At 37.0% G+C, this 18,796-nt stretch overlaps 1 protein-coding gene across 1 annotated transcript; it reads left to right on the top strand.

The window, feature by feature from the left end:
* On the top strand, positions 1-18,203 carry LOC306765581 (nuclear GTPase SLIP-GC-like; the record flags this gene model as incomplete). Its single annotated transcript, XM_079253063.1, has 13 exons — positions 1-109; positions 1,994-2,066; positions 7,633-7,849; positions 7,967-8,194; positions 8,547-8,642; positions 9,791-10,000; positions 10,076-10,248; positions 11,115-11,208; positions 12,006-12,093; positions 12,397-12,518; positions 12,707-12,883; positions 12,957-13,111; positions 18,071-18,203. 13 exons carry the CDS (start codon positions 1-3, stop codon positions 18,201-18,203), a joined length of 1,875 nt encoding a protein of 624 aa, XP_079109189.1.
* Between the last annotated feature and the right edge of the window lie 593 nt (positions 18,204-18,796).

Raw genomic sequence — 18,796 nt, forward strand, 5'->3', positions numbered from 1 at the left:
ATGGATCACATCAAGCTGTGCGCTAAGAGTGAGCGGGACATCGACTCACTGATCCACACCACCAGGATCTACAGCAGGGAGATTGGAATGTCATTCAAACTGGAGAAATGTGAGTGAATGATAACAAAGAGAGGGAAAGTAATCCATACGGAGGGCATTGCACTCCCAGAGGGCAGGATAACAGATGTGGAGGAAAGCTACAAGTAGGCACACCATAGGTGAATGGCAACCATGAAGAAGCCACAAGTCCTATCAATGGCTGGAGAGGGCTGGACTGAAGGACAGCCCAGAGGCACTAATCATGGCAGCACAGGAGCAGGCCCTGAGCACCAGAACAATAGAGGCCCAGATCTACCATACCATGCAGGATCCCAGGTGCAGACTATGCAAAGGAGCCCCTGAAACAATCCAGCACCTCACAGCAGGGTGAAAGATACTGGCAGACAAAGAATACATGGAGCGCCATTACCAAGTAGCCGGCATAGTGTACAGCAGGGGTCACCAACTCCGGTCCTGAAGGGCTACCATCCTGCAGGTTTTATTGTTTTCCAGGTACAACACACCTGACCCAAACCAATGGCTCATTATCAGGCAGGTGCAGAAGATGACAACAAGTTCTTGGAGAACCTTTTCACTTGGATCAAATGTATTGTACAAGGGAAACACTAAAACCTGCAGGATGGTAGCCCTCGAGGACTGGAGTTGGTGACCTCTGGTGTACAGGAACATCTGTGCAGAATATGGACTGGAGACCCTTAAGTCCCAGTGGGACACTCCCCCCAACGTGGTGGAGAATGAGAGGGCTAAGATCCTCTGGGACTTCCAGACTCAGGCAGATAAAATGGTGGTGGCCAACCAACTGGACATAGTAATCATGGATTAGCAGCAGAGGAAAGTTGTAGTGATTGTTGTATCTGTCCCCAATGATGGAAATTATAGGAAAAAGGAGCATGAGAAACTGGAGAAGCACCAAGTCCTCAAGGAAGAACTGGAGAGGGCCTGGAGGGTGGAAGCTACAGTAGTACCCATAGTGATCGGAGCACTGGGGGCCATGTCCCACACTGGAGAAGTAGCTCCAACAGATACCTGGTGAAACATCAGACTTTTCCGTCCAGAAAAGCGCAGTCCTAAGAACAGCTAAGATACTGCATAGGACCCTCAAGTGACTGGACTTCAACCAGCCAGTCTTAAGACCCAAAATATCACTAGAGTTACAGTCTTCACAAATCATCTATTCCATTTCATATTCTACCAGTCTTTTTTGCCACTTCCACCTTGTCACTATCAGATCAGCCCTAGCTGGTTTCAAATCAGTTCTTCACACATGTTCCAGACAGATGACTGAATCAAAGTAAAGATGCAATGTAATCGGCTGGTTTCTTTAGTTAGGCTGTTATTCTATATGAATTGGCTTGTATGAACACTAATTGGATTACAATGAATTGATTTGATCCGATTTCGTCCCAAAAGTGCCCTCAATGACTTTTTTTTTTTTTTTTTTTTTTTTTTAACCTGTCCTGTCCAGCATCTCAGCATACAGAACAGCAATCTGCGTGCCATATTTTAGCCAGACAGATTTGCTCTGTCAAGGGAGACATCTCATGTAAATAGCTGCCCTTGATAATCCGAATATTTTTATTATTATGATAATTATTTTATTTTATTAATTTATTTAATTTCCTTTTATCATTTTGCAATCATCGTCAGTCTTGATATGGCCGAGCTGGACCTGGCCCTCAGATGACTTTGTTGTGAATCTGTGCTATACAAACAAAGCTGAATACCGAAAAGATAACCCACCTATTACTCCAAAATCATACAACATATTCCAGGTTTCAGTTGTAGTGTTAAACTGAACTGATTCATCATGAGAAAGGTTTGTTGCTAAGAGGTGAGCATAAATAAATATGAACACATGTAGAGGAAAATTCCAATGTAACCACTCCCATCTCTATTGCTCTTATTTAACCTGCTCTCTGTCTTCCTGTTACAGCTTTGTGCCTCCCTGCTTACTTCAGACTTCATGAACCAAATTTCTTCTTTGTCCAGAATATTCTCAAAAACAGGTGAGTCATTTCAAGATTTAGTTTGGATTTCAGAAATATGAAACTGTTTACATAATATGACATCAATATTGAACTGATATTATCTGAAATGTTTAACTGTGGTAATTATTGGCATTTTCATTTATCTTTCAGTTCTTAACAATGGATGCTTTTGTTTGTAACAAACTAAGCCAGTGGGGTTTGAGTGATTGGATTAAAAGATTTAAAGGTAGAGTATTACAACATATTATTTAAACAAACAGACAATATCTGTAGAGCCTGTTCTGGGTGGTATTATGTTGTCTGATTTTTATACATTTAATCATTGTTCTACTTTGCAACTCTGACCTTTGTTGTGGTGCTTAATTGTGAGATAAAAACTACCAACCTATCCCTGCTGTTCCTGCATGTTTCTACATAATTTGTTAAGCAACAGAAGTCAGTATGTGTGTCTGGAGGTTTGCCCCTCCTTCGTCTGATGAATATCAGGCGAAATTACTGCATGTTGAAGTTCAACAAAGTTTTTGTTTTTAAATTACAGAACAACTCATTGACAAGGAAAGTCTTTATTATCTTGAAGATCAAGACATTGATTCTTTAATCCAAAAAGTAGGACCAAGAGCAAAATTAAGGCACAAAGTAAAACAGTTGAAGGTAATAACCTGAAATTTTAAATCACATTTATGCATATTTTCCATTCATAAATCTCATATATGTAGATTCATGTAGGTTCTGCAGAATTTCTATTTAAATCAGGATGGCATTAACTATGACAATATCTGGCTGATAAAGAATTTACTGCTTAGAAGTTTCTTCTTCTTCTTTTACAACTAATTTCATGAAAGCAGGAGGAACAAAACACAAATAAGGACATAGGGGATTTACCTGTTCCAGTAAGTTTTACATCTTTTTACAACAATGAAATATGGGATATGATTTACAGTTATTTAATTACAAAATGTTTTATTATAATTCAGGTATGTATTAGAAATGTCTTATAGGCTAACAAAGTATTTTATCTCCAGCATCCTCAGCATCACAACGAAGCAACTGACATAGCTGAGGTAAAGGTGAGATTCATAAGTATTTAATGAATGAACAGACCTAATTTTACCAAGCATATATCTGCAACACATACACATTTTTGCTGAGGAGCTGTCTCACTCGACTTGTTGATTGAGAAACAAGGATGGTGAATATGACCACTTTTAAGTTAGTTTTCGCTCCCATCCTGTCCACATTAACTGGATTAACTTAGATAAATGGGATGAAAACACACACTCAAATAACTGTGTAGCTATTGTGTTGTGCATATGAAAAAAAAAATTTGATTGAATGATTTGTGTTGATTTTTAGGCTGGGCCATCCGCGAGGAAGAATGGTAAGATACCAAATAAATTATTTTATATACATCACTTTACTACACTCACAACTACCAATCAAAAGTGTGAGAAAAAAAAAAATTTATTAATTTTTTACAAGGAAAAAGAAAGTGGGATTGTCAGGATGAGACCAGCAGATGGCAATCACCAACAAAGCGAAGGCATGAGGCATCAGGTATTTCTTTGAAATAACAATTGCAAGATCTAACTAAGAATGAACAATGAAAAGTATACTTTTAGTTTCTAAAAGAAACAGCTGTTTGCATGGCAATATCTTATTGCAGTAACAGTCAACGGCTTGCAAGTTTCTTGTACTAAACATTTCAATGGAACCTCTTTAAAAAGCTGGAATATGTTGTTATTCAAAATGACACAAAAGTTTCTCCTAAATTTTTTTTCTTTGACAGAGGCAAGGATACTTTCTGATGTGAAGACTATAATGAAACTTGTTTATATAAGACTACGTGAACAAGACAGCTCAAAGCTCAATATTTTCCTAAAGTAAGTTCTGCATTTCCTATCTAAATGTCACTGTTCCACAACAGAGTAGATCACTTGTTTTTTTTTATTAACATTGATATTTATTCACAGTCATTTTCCAAAATTAGCAAAGCACATTGTGGCTGTTTAAATAAATATTTTTATTTAAAAAATCACTTGTGAGAGATTTAATTTATACTCATTAATTAATTAATAATTTAGGAGAAAGCAGTAAACGGTAGGCCTGCACAAAAGCCTGTAAAGGACCAGCTGCTCAAAATACAAAAGGGGGCAAACAATGTATGCAACAGAACTTATACAATATACAATACATTATAATGCAACACAAATGCATTTCGTTTTGACATGAACATCACAATTACAAACCAGATGCAAACTGAAGAGAGGGAAAAAATGGGGATGGCCATCGCAGGACACGGTGAAAGAAAAGTCTAAATTTAAAAAAAATTACAAAGACTAGCCCAATATTAAACTTCTTTTTATGTACTTAAATGAAGCCTCTGCTCACAAATGAAGCAGCCCGGAGACTCTGGATTGCCATACTCCCAGTGCAGACTACATAGGTGAAGATACTTCTGGCCTATCCACAACACTACTGTAGCTGCAAACTACAAGACTGCAAACAATAAAAAGAACAATAAACAATATTATATTGGTTTTCCATGTTCTCATGGCAACATGCAAAGTCTGCCAACTCTTCCAGGAGATAACTATGGCTACTACATTAAGATTCACACTGTTTTTGTGTGAATGTTGCAAGTACCCATTGAACAGCTTTTTACAATCTGCTTCACACAGATCTTTCTTTTTTTGCTCAATGTACCTTTCTTTGTAGGGCATCTATTCCCTAAATAATAAAATTATAGAAAATGGATCAAATGCAATATTCTATAGTGTTAGGCACATTAGACATTTTTTTTTATATAGTTACTCGTCCCTAAAAGTAAATGAGTTAGTAACAGATTTACAGCCAATAAAAATAACAAATTAATGAATTATTCTTTGGTTTTTTTTTCCTGTAAATTTATTTGCATGTTAATTTATTCATTCATTCAGTCATTTTCTTAACTTCCTAATCCAATTCAGGGTCGAGGGGAAGCTGGAGCTAAAGACAGCTCGCCAGTCCATCGCAGGGCTCGCCAGTCCATCGCAGGGCTTAATTTATTCATAGTAAAACTAAATATAAGGTCTGACTAAATATAAGGTCTGACTCAAATATAAGGTCTGACTCAAATAATGAAATTTAAACTCAGTAATATAAATCATTAACAGAAAAATAATCTATTATGCCTGTTTCCTGTTAATTGCATGGGATAGGCTCCAGCCCACCTCAACTCTGAATTGGATTAAGCAGTATAAAGATTGAATGAATACATAATTTATATTAATATCAAGCTGTTTGGATGTCATGGCTTTGTTTCCCTGTCTCCACCTCTGGAGAGCTTGGTGTGCTTTTATTTGCTTTCAGCCACCATGTAGAAACTGTTTCTGGTTCTTTTCTTAAATTTCTGGGAAGGAAACAAGATGTCTTTGTTTGCGATTTAAAAAGATCCATTGCTTTTTCTGGACTCCCTGTTGCTACACATATCTCTGAGTCATTTGTATGTAGGGCAGTGTGGATGTCTGTTTAGCTGGACAGAAATTAAGTCTGCCATAACATTTTACACCTGGTGATGATCCTCATCAGTCAACCATCACTTATAGTGCTTTTCTAGTCATACAGACCACTCAAAGCGCTTTACACTACTTGTCACATTCACCCATTCGCACACACACTCACTCAACACACTCATACCCCGATAGGCACATCGGGGGGCAGTTTGGGCTTCAGTGTCTTGCCCTAGGACACTTCGGCATTTCAGGGGAAGCCTGGAATCGATCCCCCAACAACTGCTCTTCCTCCTGAGCTACAGCCGCCCGATGCTATGTGATTGTTTCTCTCTGTAAAATGTGCTCAGTAGTTTTAGATGGTGATGTGCAGATTGATACAGCAAAGTCAATACATCTGATACTTCAATTGTCACATTAAAATATCAGTCATTTGTATTTGTTGTATATCACTAACTGCAATGCAGTTATGTTTTAGGGTTTTTTTTGTAATACAAAAACAACAAAAAAATGCTAATTTAGCATTATGTCAGTGATAGATGTCAGTGAATTGAATACACCAAAACCAGCTCCCCCTCCTACATCTCTAATAGTTTCGAGGCCTTACATTCAGAGGATGTCAACAGGGCAACCTATTTGATAAAGTTAAATTAACCACTTAGTATTTCTGATATTTTGGGCCACAGTCCTTCCAAGTTAGTGGCAGTTAACAGTTGACAGCAGAGTTGTAAATTGTGGTTAATTTTGATACAATGTGACAGGCAGATTGGCCTTTTCCCCATTTCAGAGCCCAAATGCTGTGTACTGCCCCCTCGTGGTGTCATCCAGTATTTAACGTTGTTCTGTTGTTTGCCACAAGTATACAGCATACAGAGATGAAGCAGAACATTACAGTGTACATTTGCATACACTGTAAGTATATTCCAGCCCTAACGGAGCAAAAGGGGCAGGTGCTGTAGCGCCTTTCGCTGCAACCCCCTGTACATGTATCATGTAAACAGCACCACAATCATAGAGTAGGTTCGACAACATAAAGGTTAAATTATGCAGTTATAATTAAAACTTTTCATTAAGGATGTAAACAGAAACAACTAAATGCTGGCCTTTCAGTACATTTCTATTCTTTACAACATCAACATCAAAACATGAAAATCAGTCCAACAGAAACTATTTGTCTACAAGGAACTCAAACAATGTATTCATAAATAAAATTTACAGCACTCTTAAACTCTTGGTTTTACTTAAAACAAAACCTAGACAAAACTACAACCGCAAACTGTTCTTTTCATAACATGACATGCGTTGACATGTTGTGACAGCATTTCCATAACTCACATGGAAAAAATTCTCACATGCTTCTTTAATGTGCATTGTACATAGTATTTTGCTCGTTTTGCTTGTTCTTTAGATTTTTTTTTAACTCGTAGTGGATTTTAGTTATATTTTAGTAGTAAAAATACTACTAAGTAAAAATATTTTTATTTTTATTATTATTATTTACTACCTATTTGCACTATTTACTTTGTTTGCACCTTTCATTACTATTTGCACCCTCCTTGTTTCTGAGAGCCTATGTAACAGTGAATTTCTCCACAGTGAGATAAATAAAGTCTTATCTTATCTTATCTTATCTCTATACTCTAGAGTGCTGGAATAGACTTCAACCCACTGTGACTTTGGATTAAGTAGTATACAGAATGATTGAATGAATAAATAATCTATATTAATCTCAGGCTGCTTGGATGTCCTGGCTCTGTCTCTACCTCTGAAAAGCTTTGTGTGATTTTACTTGCTTAAAGCCACCATGAAAGCATATTTTACATGCAGGTCTCACATCCATTAGAGTGATGTGAATATTATTTGAATGTAATTAAAGGCTATTTATGCCTGAATAAATAAAAGAAAAGTTTTAGCCGGGAAATCATTCTCATGCAATACCTCCACATGAAATACAGGAAAATTACCCAATCAACTTTTTAATAAACAAAATGAAAATTAATAGGCTCTTCATGGACCATTCTCCTCCTGGTTTTCTGGCTCATTGTGAGTGTTTGTGTGTCTTTCAAATTGATCGGCTTTGTTTGAATTCTTGACAGGACTAAAATCAGTGATTTGGAGACCGATAAGAGGGAGCTGGTTGGTGTGTTTGGCAGGACTGGATCTGGGAAGAGTTCGTTGATAAATGCTGTCATTGGGGAGAAAAAACTTTTGCCCACTGGAAGTGTCAGTGCATGTACCTCAGTCATGATAAAAGTACAGGCCAACACACACAACCTGAAGTATGAGGCTGACATTGAATTCATTACAAAAGAGGTGAAGTTAACTCTTAATATGTATGTTCTGTTTTAAAGCCAATCTAATCTGGAAAATGACAGATTCTGTTTACCATTATAGTCAGGACACTGATAACTTTTTTTCTTTTTTGAATAGGAGTGGAAAGATGAATTGTGGTCGATAAATCAGCTCGGTGTGGATAATCCAGATGGGGACAAGGAAGGCGATCCTGATGATGATCATTCTGACATCAATGAAAAGCTCTCAGCCCTTTATGGAGATGAATGGAAAGATAAAACTCCTGAGAATCTCATGGAAAGCAAATACTTCAAAGAAATTCCAGAATTCCTCCAGAACAGGAAGAAAACTTTGACATGCGACTCAGTAAGACATCCAAATATAGATTTGTACTTTTTACAAAGCTCCCATCTAACTTAAGTAATACAGAACGCTGTAGGCTCTATCAATAATAATTTGATTAGATAGTAGATATAGTTGGTCTCACCTCGACGCATGGCTTGGGCTCTGGAACCAGTACCCTTGAGATGGGCTGGACCTTCTTCCACTCTGGAGTTGCTCATGGTGAGAGGTGCTAAGCAGGTGTGGGTATTCTCATCAGCCCCCAGCTTGGTGCCTGCACTTTGGAGTTGACCCCGGTGGACGAAAGGGTAGTTTCCCTCTGCCTTCGGGTAGGGGGACGGGTTCTGACTGTTGTCTGTGCTTATGCACCAAACAGAAGTTCAGAGGACCCTTTCTGGAGTCCTTGGAGGGAGTGTTGGAAGGTGCTCTTTCTGGGGACTCCATTGTTTTGCTGGGTGACTTCAGTGCTCACGTGGGTAATGACAGTGAGACCTGGTGGGGAGTTTGGGAGACATGCCCCCCCCCCTCTAAACCCAAATGGCGTTTTGTTATTGGACATCTGTGCACATCATGGATTGTCCATAACAAACACCATGTTCGAACATAAGAGTGTCCATTAGTACACCTGGCATCAGGATTCCCTGGGCCGCAGTTCGATGATCGATTTGGAGTCGTATCATCGGACCTGCGGCCGCATGCCTTGGACACTTGGGTGAAGAGGGGGGCGGAGCTGACAACTGATCCCCACCTGGTGGTGAGTTGGCTCAGATGGTGGGGGAGGAAGCCGGTCAGATCTGGCAGACCCAAACGTGTTGTGAGGGTCTGCTGGGAACATCTGACAGAGTCCCCCGTCAGAGGGAGCTTCAACTCTCACCTTCAGCAGAGCTTCAACCATGTCCCAAATGAGGGGGACTATGAGTCCGAGTGGGCTGTATTCCGTGCCTCTATTGTTGAGGCGGCCAGACGGAGGTGTGGCCGTAAGGTCATTGGTGCCTGTTGTGGCGGTATAGGACTTGTTGGTGGACACCAGCAGTGAGGGATGCCGTCAAGCAGAAGAAGGAGTCCTATCTGGTCTTCTTGGCCAGTGGGACCTTGGAGGCAGCTGATGGGTACCGACAGGCTAAGCAGCATGTGGCTTCAGCTGCTGCCAAGGCAAAAACTCAGGTGTGGGAGGAGTACGGCAAGGCAGTGGAGAATGACTTCCAGATGGCTTCAAGGCGATTCTGGTCCACCATCTGGTTACTCAGGAGGGGGAAGCAGTTTGGATGTGCAACTGTGCAAATTGCTTTTTTAAAGAACATTAAGAAAAACATAAACACAGATTAAACTAAGTTAAAACAAAATTAAAAGATGTGTTATAAGCTGCTTTTTAAAAGCGATCGCTGACCTCGCTGATCTCAGGCTGAGAAGAAGGAAGTTCCACATGTTTGGGTAATACTGCAGTTTTGTGCTCTAGAATGAGTGTTTATTTTTTTAATTCAGTCATATGTACTCATGAGGACAAATCATACTGATTTTGTTACTGTTGACTTGTTTTTTGCAATAGCTTGAACATGATCAAGGAAATTGACAAGAAATCGCCTTTAACTAAGTTAATTTTACACATTTTATTTTTTGCAGGCTCAAGGGTTATCTGCAAGATTTGTCAAGTACACAAGAAATGACAAAAATGGCAATGGCAAAGGTGGAGAAGTTAAGAGGTGGTACTGGCCTTTGGTAAAGTGTGTGACTATTAGGGTGCCAAACAATGATCTTCTCCAGCACGTCACAATCGTTGACCTGCCTGGAAATGGGGACCGCAACAAGAGCAGAGATGAAATGTGGAAAGGGGTAATTTCATTTACACACTCAATTTTATAGATTCTTTCAGAATTTGGAAGGTTTTATTCAAACACATCATTTCAGGTTGTCGGAAGCTGTTCTGCTGTGTGGATTGTGGCTGCTATTGATCGTCCTGCATCAGAAAAAGAATCTTGGGAGATCCTTAAAAATCTCAGCCGACTACTTGGAAATGGTGGCGCATGTCAGCACCTTCACTTTATCTGCAGCAAGTCTGATGATATCGAAGATGATGATCAGTAAGTAAATAACAGTGTTGAAAGTATATAGTTAAATATAACATCTATAAAATTATGTATGTGGTTTTTTAAGATGTCAGCAGCATAAACATAAATAGATACACAAGGACATATTTTTTACAATACATATGGAAACTTTTAATCCACATTCTCTAAACAGAAGTATTTTCAAAGTCCCACCAGGCCTTCTTTGTTCAGGTCATGAAGGACAGGCATTCACAGCCAGACATGTTTGGAATTTGAAGAGTATCTTTCTCTTTAACTACCAAACTATACATGTATACATATTTATATTAAAGTTGTGACGATATGCTTTTCAATTCAATTCTGATTTTTTTTTGGGTTCTGATTCAATTTAAATTGTGATTCTCACAATTATTCAATATTGCTGATTATTGTACACTAAAAACAAACAAAGAAATGTACAAAACTTTTCTAGCTAGTCATTTTTCTTAATTTCAATTTGGAAAAACTAACTAACAGTATCCAGACCATCATTCTGCAATAATGTCCAAGACGACGAGCAAAAAGATAAAAAACAACAATAAAAAGGAAAGAAGACAATCACGACTACCATATGGTAGTAAATGAACAACTAAAGGTTGTTTATTTACAGTTTACAGTAATCAAACAGTTTAATAACTGTTTACAGTTTAAACAACTGTAAGGTTGTGTAGTCTGACAGGTATCTTCAACATCAGGAACAAGTGATTATTTTGCAGGGCACACAGGATATGTTTAAGAATCCTTCAATCATATTCAAGGGCTTGTGTGAAAGATCTATGATGTTTTAGGCCATATTTATGCATAAAGAATAATCTAAAAGATTTACTAACTTTGAAGCATCATTTTATCTTTATCTAAAGCTCAAAAGGTGCCATTCGTGCTCGCATTTTAAAGAGAAACACAGAAGCCAAAGAGGAAGTCTGGAAGGAGTTCCACAAGCTCCGTGGAGTTAAGGTGAGGTTTTAAACCATTTCCTTTAAAAAAAAAGGAAAAATAAGACAAAAAGCTGCACAGCTTTCATGAGTAAATATAACTGTCGGTACAAGTCAAGCTACATTGAAAAGATCAGTCAAAACACCAATGACCTATGTGTCCCTGTTGTTGACGTGGATGGATAGACCACCACTGTATACAATTTTTTAAAATGTATTTTATCAGCAGGATTTCCTACCTAGAAATGTAAAGAAATTAAATCAGAGACTGAAGTCAACCATTATTGGCGTAGCTCCACAAAAGACAAATGCTGTGCAAGTTAAATCCATATGACTGTGGAGAAAATATTACACACAACTGAAAGACACTTGCAGGAAACCAGAGGGGAAATTGGGACGGGAAGGGGGGAGTTGGTCTCATACTGAACCATATTAAACCAATTAAAAAACTACAATAAAGTAGTAAACCAGGCAGTAACCCTCATATTTTTATATTTACATTCCGTTAGATAAGGAAACTGACTGAGAGTTTCCGTCTGCGCAGAATGGAGGTTGTAGTGTGTGTATATGTGTTACTTTTGTGTTTAAAGTTTGTGGTTGTAACTCCTAAAATGGATATCTATATAGTTTATTTTATGATATCGTCTGTTCTGGTTTTATGTATGAAAAGTTCTTTCTAATTAGGAATTTGTTTAATTTTCATTTAAAATAATTGTGTGCAGATGATTGTCTGACTTTTTGTTTGTTTACATTGTACAAACATAACATCTTGTAGAGATTATTGCTTAAGCTTGTACATAAGCATTTCCATTTTTATAGAAACACTTTGGTGAGGAGAGTTTCAAAGTGTTCACAGTGAGCTCCAGAGAGTTTCTGAAGAGAAAACGTCTAAAGAAAGAGGACACTGGTGAGTGAAATTTTGTTTGAAAAACATGTGGAACAAACTGCAAGCAGAGATTAAATTCTCACCAAATTTAGACATTTTTAAATCCAGGCTAAAAGCATTTTATTTAATATTTTATTTATCTTAATCTAATAATTATTTTATTTTGATTTTTGAAATTTGTGCTGTCTTGATACAACACTTAAAATTCTTTTAATGCTTTTATGTAAAGCACTTTTAACAAGCATGACCTCTTTGCTACTTGCTTAAATTTGTACAAAATGATATGAGTCTGATTTTTGTATTTGTGCTGTGTATTTTTTACAGAAATACCCAAACTTAAAGACTTTTTGAAAAAACTCAATGACTGTCACTCAGAGACATTAAACTACGTGTCTGGAGCTCATGGGATTCTCTCCCTGATTCAAGGGGCCGGCTGTAGAGGAGCAGTAAGATAGATTTTCCTAGAAATTGCAGAAATTTATGCATTATTCCATAGAATATTGATATGGAGGAAAAATAAATTATTACTTAATTATATTCACATTCACAGAAATTTTACCAAGATTGATCATTTCTTACACGCATTTCTTATTCAAGTTTGATTACAAAACTACTTCTTTTTGTTTGTCCTTAGGCTGGTCAAAAAAAACTTGTTTGTGGACAACTTGAAAACAAGTTAAAGGATCAACTTTGTCCGGTCTTAAGAGAAATGACTAAAGCTTACAGAGCTTTAGAAAAATGCCTCGATGAAGGACTGGAAAAATCAAAACACTCGTGTGAAAAGAGCTTGAAATACTTCTTGTACCCATTAGTATGTATTTTGCTAAGAACATGTTGCCAACTTAGAGGTTTTCTGCTTGTGTTAATTTTTTTTCCCCCCACAGAAAAAGAGTGGCAGTGCATTTCATAGGACCCTGAAGTGTGTTGTCCAAAACGGCGGCATTTATCAGCCCAAAAAAGGAAAGCAAATGAACCTCAACTTGAAGTTAGCATCATTTCTGACTGACAGCATCGATGAGGAATTCAGGAAAACTTTCCCGTAAGATCTTAAGAAGCAAAAAGAAAAAAAAGTAACTTTATTGATTCATCTTTCAACGATAGGAAGACATTGAATTAGTAAGGAATTCTGCTTTTAGTTAATCAAATCTTAATGGGTACTAACCATGATGATCTGTCGATGCATCTTTTTGTTATTTAAACTATAGCACAGTATATTAATAATTGTAAATGAGCAACCTTTTTTTGTCATCTAACTGCAAAGGACTCTGCACTGACTTTTTTGGGGGCGGCAGGGCGACAACATAAAATTAGGTGCATTCAGTCCAGGGCTTCTGCAGTATTCCACTTGCAGTATGGTGGCTGAAGGTTGTTACAGAAGAATGAAGTTCTGCAAGCCAATGTTTTGAGAACGGTCTTCAACCACATTCACAAGAAGAAAATGACACCATTTTCTTCTTGCGGCCAAGAACATGAAAAAAACATTGCTTCTCGTGGAGTATGTAGCAGACTTTAATGTACTGCCAGTTTTGGCCAAGTGTTATCTCTTTCTGTTTAGTCCCATTATAAAGCCACAATGATTAAGAATTCTTAAAATATCAATAAATGAAAATTATTGGAACATAAGCAAGACAGACCCTGTCCAATATATATATATATATATATATATATATATATATATATATATATATATATATATATATATATATATATATATATATATATATATGTATGTGTAAACTTTTTCTGTTTATTTCAGAAATACTGGGGACATTGGACCATTCTTTGGTGCCATCAGCAAGTTTTCACTGGTCCCAGATGAACTGATTCAAAAGTACAGTGACGTCAAACTGCAGCTGATATTTCTTAAAACTGAGGTAATGAATGAGAAAAGAAACAGTCTTACTCAGTATTAAAACGGTTATTTCTGCTGAGGCAAAGCTGTTTCACAGTATATATATTTTCAATAGAAAGTAGGTTGCTTACAAAAAAATGCTTTCTTTGCTGTTTTTAAGGAAGAACCTGAAACAATGCAGATTTGAAATATTAAATCATTGTTTTAATGATTTATTTTTAGGAGGAAAGAATGAAGACAAAACTGAAAAGGGAAATCTGTGACCACAAGAAAACAATCTACAACAGTCTGATGGAGACCATTGAAACAAGCATGCAAGATTGCTACAAGAGTAAGATATGAAACAGCATGTATCCTGCCATTATAACAATTCATGTTTACATCTTTTGTGACTCTGCGTGTAAATGTGTCCTAACCTTTCTTTCAGGAGCAGCAGAGTTCAGAGGAAAGGATTCCTTGAGCAACATGAGGAACACAATTGAAAGACATGTGTTAGAGTCAAAAAACATCATGTTTGACCAGGCTAAGGAAAATATGCTTACCCAGTTGAAAGACTTGATGGTATGTCACATTTGTAAATTTAAATTAAAATGACAACATTTTAACATTTCTCTGAGTGGCTACTGAGCTCAGATTTAAAAGCAATTTCATGTGTGATTTTGTATTTTCATTAAAAAACAAATTTTGAATAGTTTTTACAATTTTGCACTTTTACAAACAGTAAATATTTCCTCCTAAATAAGAGGTATGTTTCAACGACTTTGGCGAAAACCCTGAAGGAATCGGTTGAGCTCTCACTGAAGACCAATGATGATGTGATCCCAGGTAAAAACATAATAGTGTGGTCTAATTGGAAATCATTTAACTGGTATGATACAAATTATTTATCCATACAAATGAATATATTTTCCTATTGCTGACAAAGCCTAAAGATAATAATAATAATGATGATGATAATAATAATAATAATAATAATAATAATAATAATAATGATTAAAAAATCTGGGGGCTGCACGGTGGCATGATGGTTAGCACTGTGGCCTCACAGCAAAAAGAAATTGCTGGTTTGATCCTTGGCTTGGGCGAGGCTCAGACAGTGGCCTTTCTGTGTGGCGTTTGCATCTTCTCCCAGTGTAATCATGGGTTCTCTCCTGGTACTCCGGCTTCCTCCCACTGTCCAAAGACTTGCATATTAGGTTAATTGGTTTCTCTAAATTGCCCATAGGTGCGATGGACTGACAAACTGTACCCCGCCTTTTGCCCAAAGACTGCTGGGATAGGCTCCAGCTTCCTCGCGACCCTGGATCAGACTAAGTGGTTTGGAAAATGAATGAATGAATAATGAATCTATCCTATTTATCTTTTCAGAACACCAGAGGACATTTTACAAATCAAATTGCAAAAAATAAACAAATTACAAAAGTAAATTGTTTTGAGTTGAGCTTTAAACCTATAAAGCCAAACATATATTTAATACATATAATTTCCTTCAGACCTTTTACTTCACTTTATGGTAGAAACTCAAAGCTCTGTTGTCCACAATCTGATACTTATCTCATGTCCCCTAATGGATATTGAGAAGCAGAAGACTGCACTTCCATAATTTTTACCTTTATCACACAATAATAAGTTTTAATAATACAAAAAAACAAAAACAAAGTGATTTTAATTAAAGGCCAAAACAAAAAAACTCCTGATAAAAAAATAAAAAAAAAAAAAACTTTTATCCCCAGTTTTTCTTAGGTCTGGGTTTAAAGGGTCAAAAGATTATGTGCAAAGATGGAAATGTGTTCCAACTTGAGGTCTTTTTTATTTCTACGTGTCTTTTTAAAAAATTGTCAGAAATATCACTCATTTTGCCAGAAAAAAACACAAATGATGATGTTAGAACAAATATATAAAAAGTGGTAAACGGTCAAATGTGCAACTGTACTGCTACATCATTAAATATCTTTGATATGAAATCACAATATTATTAAATGCATCTTCAAATATGAACTTTATTGCTCATTACAACTGGTAAAGATTATTTTTATGGCAAAATATTAAATAAGTAAATTTAATTAATTTTGAACTTTAAGTAATTGAATGAAATTTAAGATTACTATCGATGTGTCCCAGCATCCCTATATGTATCAATATTCTTCATATTCTTTTTGTACACTCTTAATAGAAAAATAATTTGTCACTTTTCTGAGATTTTAGTACTGAGATGACGTTAAAAAAAACCATATCAAAGTAAAATATGCAAAGGATTAATGCAAACCATTTAATACTGTGTATTTATTTGATTGACACAAATTATTGTTTTGTAGATGTTTCAAGAGAGCTTACGATGGTTCAGAAACTCTTTGATGAACTGAAAAGCATGCCAGAGGAAGAAAACTCATGAAATGGGTAAAATCCTTCAAGTTTTAACTACTTATGTTGTTTTATACCACTGATTTTGATCAGATTTATGTGAACAATATTTTTAATCAGACTAAAACTCTTCTTTCAAACAGCTGCAGTGAATTCAAAACAGAGGGATCCACAGCCATGACAATCCAGGACAAGTACAAGGACCTGACTATAAAGTCTTGGAATGACATTTCAACAATAGAATGAATGATGTTACAGTGTAAAGCCACTTCTGTTAAAGTAGTCTAGTAGTAGTATTCCTGTAGGCCAAACTTTGCTTTGTGGGGGGCCCGGGGGTTCACATGTCCACATTCACATGTGCATGCCCTGAAAGGCGCTCCTCTTCTCATTTGCATATTACTGAATGTTGCTGATATTTATGTGTTGTTAGGTTCCCTGCAGATACATATCATTACATATCATTATTATTCTATATTAGGTATCCTGTAGTTCCATAGTACTGCGGCAACTTGTGTGTGTATATATACTGTGATTTTGGCAGCTTAGACAAATTTTTCCGTCACACTTTATTTCTGCACCTTTCTTTCCTCTCTTTTCTTTCTTTTTTTCTCTTCCTACCTTCCACTCCCCTGCTAAGTTCAGCATTGCCATATCAGGACTGAATCTGCTTGGTTAAATATGTCACACAGACTGCCGTTCTGTATGCTACGATGCTGGACAGCACAGTAAAAAAGAAAAAAAGATATGAGTCTCTCTTTTCCTTTTTTTGTTTTTGTAGTCTCAACATATACATATAAGGTTTATATACTTGAAGTTAAAGGGATCAGTTGGTGAATTATATTATTTTAATGTAGCATGTCAGTACCTTTACAATTAATGCAAAATGTAAAAAATGATTAATCAAATTAATCCAAACTGAGATTATAATAGTTTCATCATACCTGTTAAAATGCTGAGAAGAGATTAAGTTTAGGATTTTAAGGAATGCATGGATGTAGAAATGTATTATTAAAAAAAAACCAAAAAAAACCAGTTGCTCTTCTTATCTCTGTTTGAATTAATTAGTGTATTTTATGTGATAGCTCTTCATTTGTGTCCTTCTTGAGTTGATGTAGTTTCAGTCTGTGATGTTTCATGCTGGGAATTGAGTTTAGAATGATGGTTACACAAAAAATAAAGACAATCTCAGCTTCTGTATTTGTGTTACTTAATGACAAAAAGCATTTGAATTTTTTAGGGTGAGTCAGGTCAGCCAGCCGACTTAAACTGTCATTTATTCCACATATGATTATTGATTTAGGAGGTGATGTTTGTAGAACAATGCAATCCGTAGGATAACAACACATATGGACATTGTTTTGCAGCTGATGCAAAACAATGGAGGACACTATATAACTTAATTTTGCAAAATATTCCAAGCCAATATTAAACCCAAAACTCCTTGTAAGAGTTATAAGTACATTAATGTCAATAATTAATTAAGGAGGAGAAACATTTGTAAAACAGGTATGTAACCAAAACAAACTAAAACAGGACCAAAGTGCCACGCCTGCACAGACTTAGGGTGATCTCCTAGCCCAAACCTTGGAGACACACTAAGCTCAGGCTAGGTGGAGATTTTAAAGAGTGGCAGGACCCAGGTGTGCTCTGCCACTGATTACAACAGCACTTGCAAAGGCTTGGGATAAAGTTAAAGTAGTGGTGGGGACATCACAATACATATGTGTATGTGTGTTTGTGTGTGACTGTGTTTGTGGAATATGACTTTGCATTTATGTTTTTCAGTATGGAAGAGGAAGATTTGGAGGGACCTGGAGGAGGAGACCAGCTCCCCCTCTCCCTCCCATCCACCCCACCTCCCCTGCTCCAATCATCCCCCCCGTCCCCTCAACTCTCCCTCCCTCTTCTGGCGAAGTAGCAAAATATTAGGGAGAGGATAAGAAATAGTGTCGAGACTTCTGTTTCATTACATGCACAGTAATATATCTCAAAGAGACCTGCATACCTTCATCTTTTTTGTGTTTTCCTCTTCTTTCCTTCTTTTTCTAAACTGGGTGTCTGATGGTTGTTTGGTCTTTTGTACTTATCATCACCTTTCCATCCGTCAAATACTCTGTTAAGATTGATGTCATGTGATGATGTAAACAAGTTCACATTTGTGTTTTTTTTCTTTTTTTTCAACATTTTCACACAACCCAAGGGGGCATCCCCCTCCCATCTCCCCCCTGCCTTTTCTGACACACACAACCTGTACAGGCCTACATGACTCTCAGCAGCAAGCTGACCTGACAGGTTAGTAGCACATCCAGCGCCCAGCGCTGATTAACTTAACTTGGAAATGCACGGTATTGGCCTAGAGAACTGCCAATTTGTTATTTATTTGTTTAGGGTGCTTTTGCACCCCTAAAAAGGTTTCATCCTGGGCGGTCGCCCACATTGCCTATAGCAAAGACTGTCCCTGCCTCCAGGTCAGCGGAACAGCCAGGGGTGAGTTTGCACTTCTACATATTT

Source organism: Telmatherina bonti, assembly GCF_933228915.1.
Source record: "Telmatherina bonti genome assembly, chromosome: 14".
Taxonomy (NCBI): domain Eukaryota; kingdom Metazoa; phylum Chordata; class Actinopteri; order Atheriniformes; family Telmatherinidae; genus Telmatherina; species Telmatherina bonti.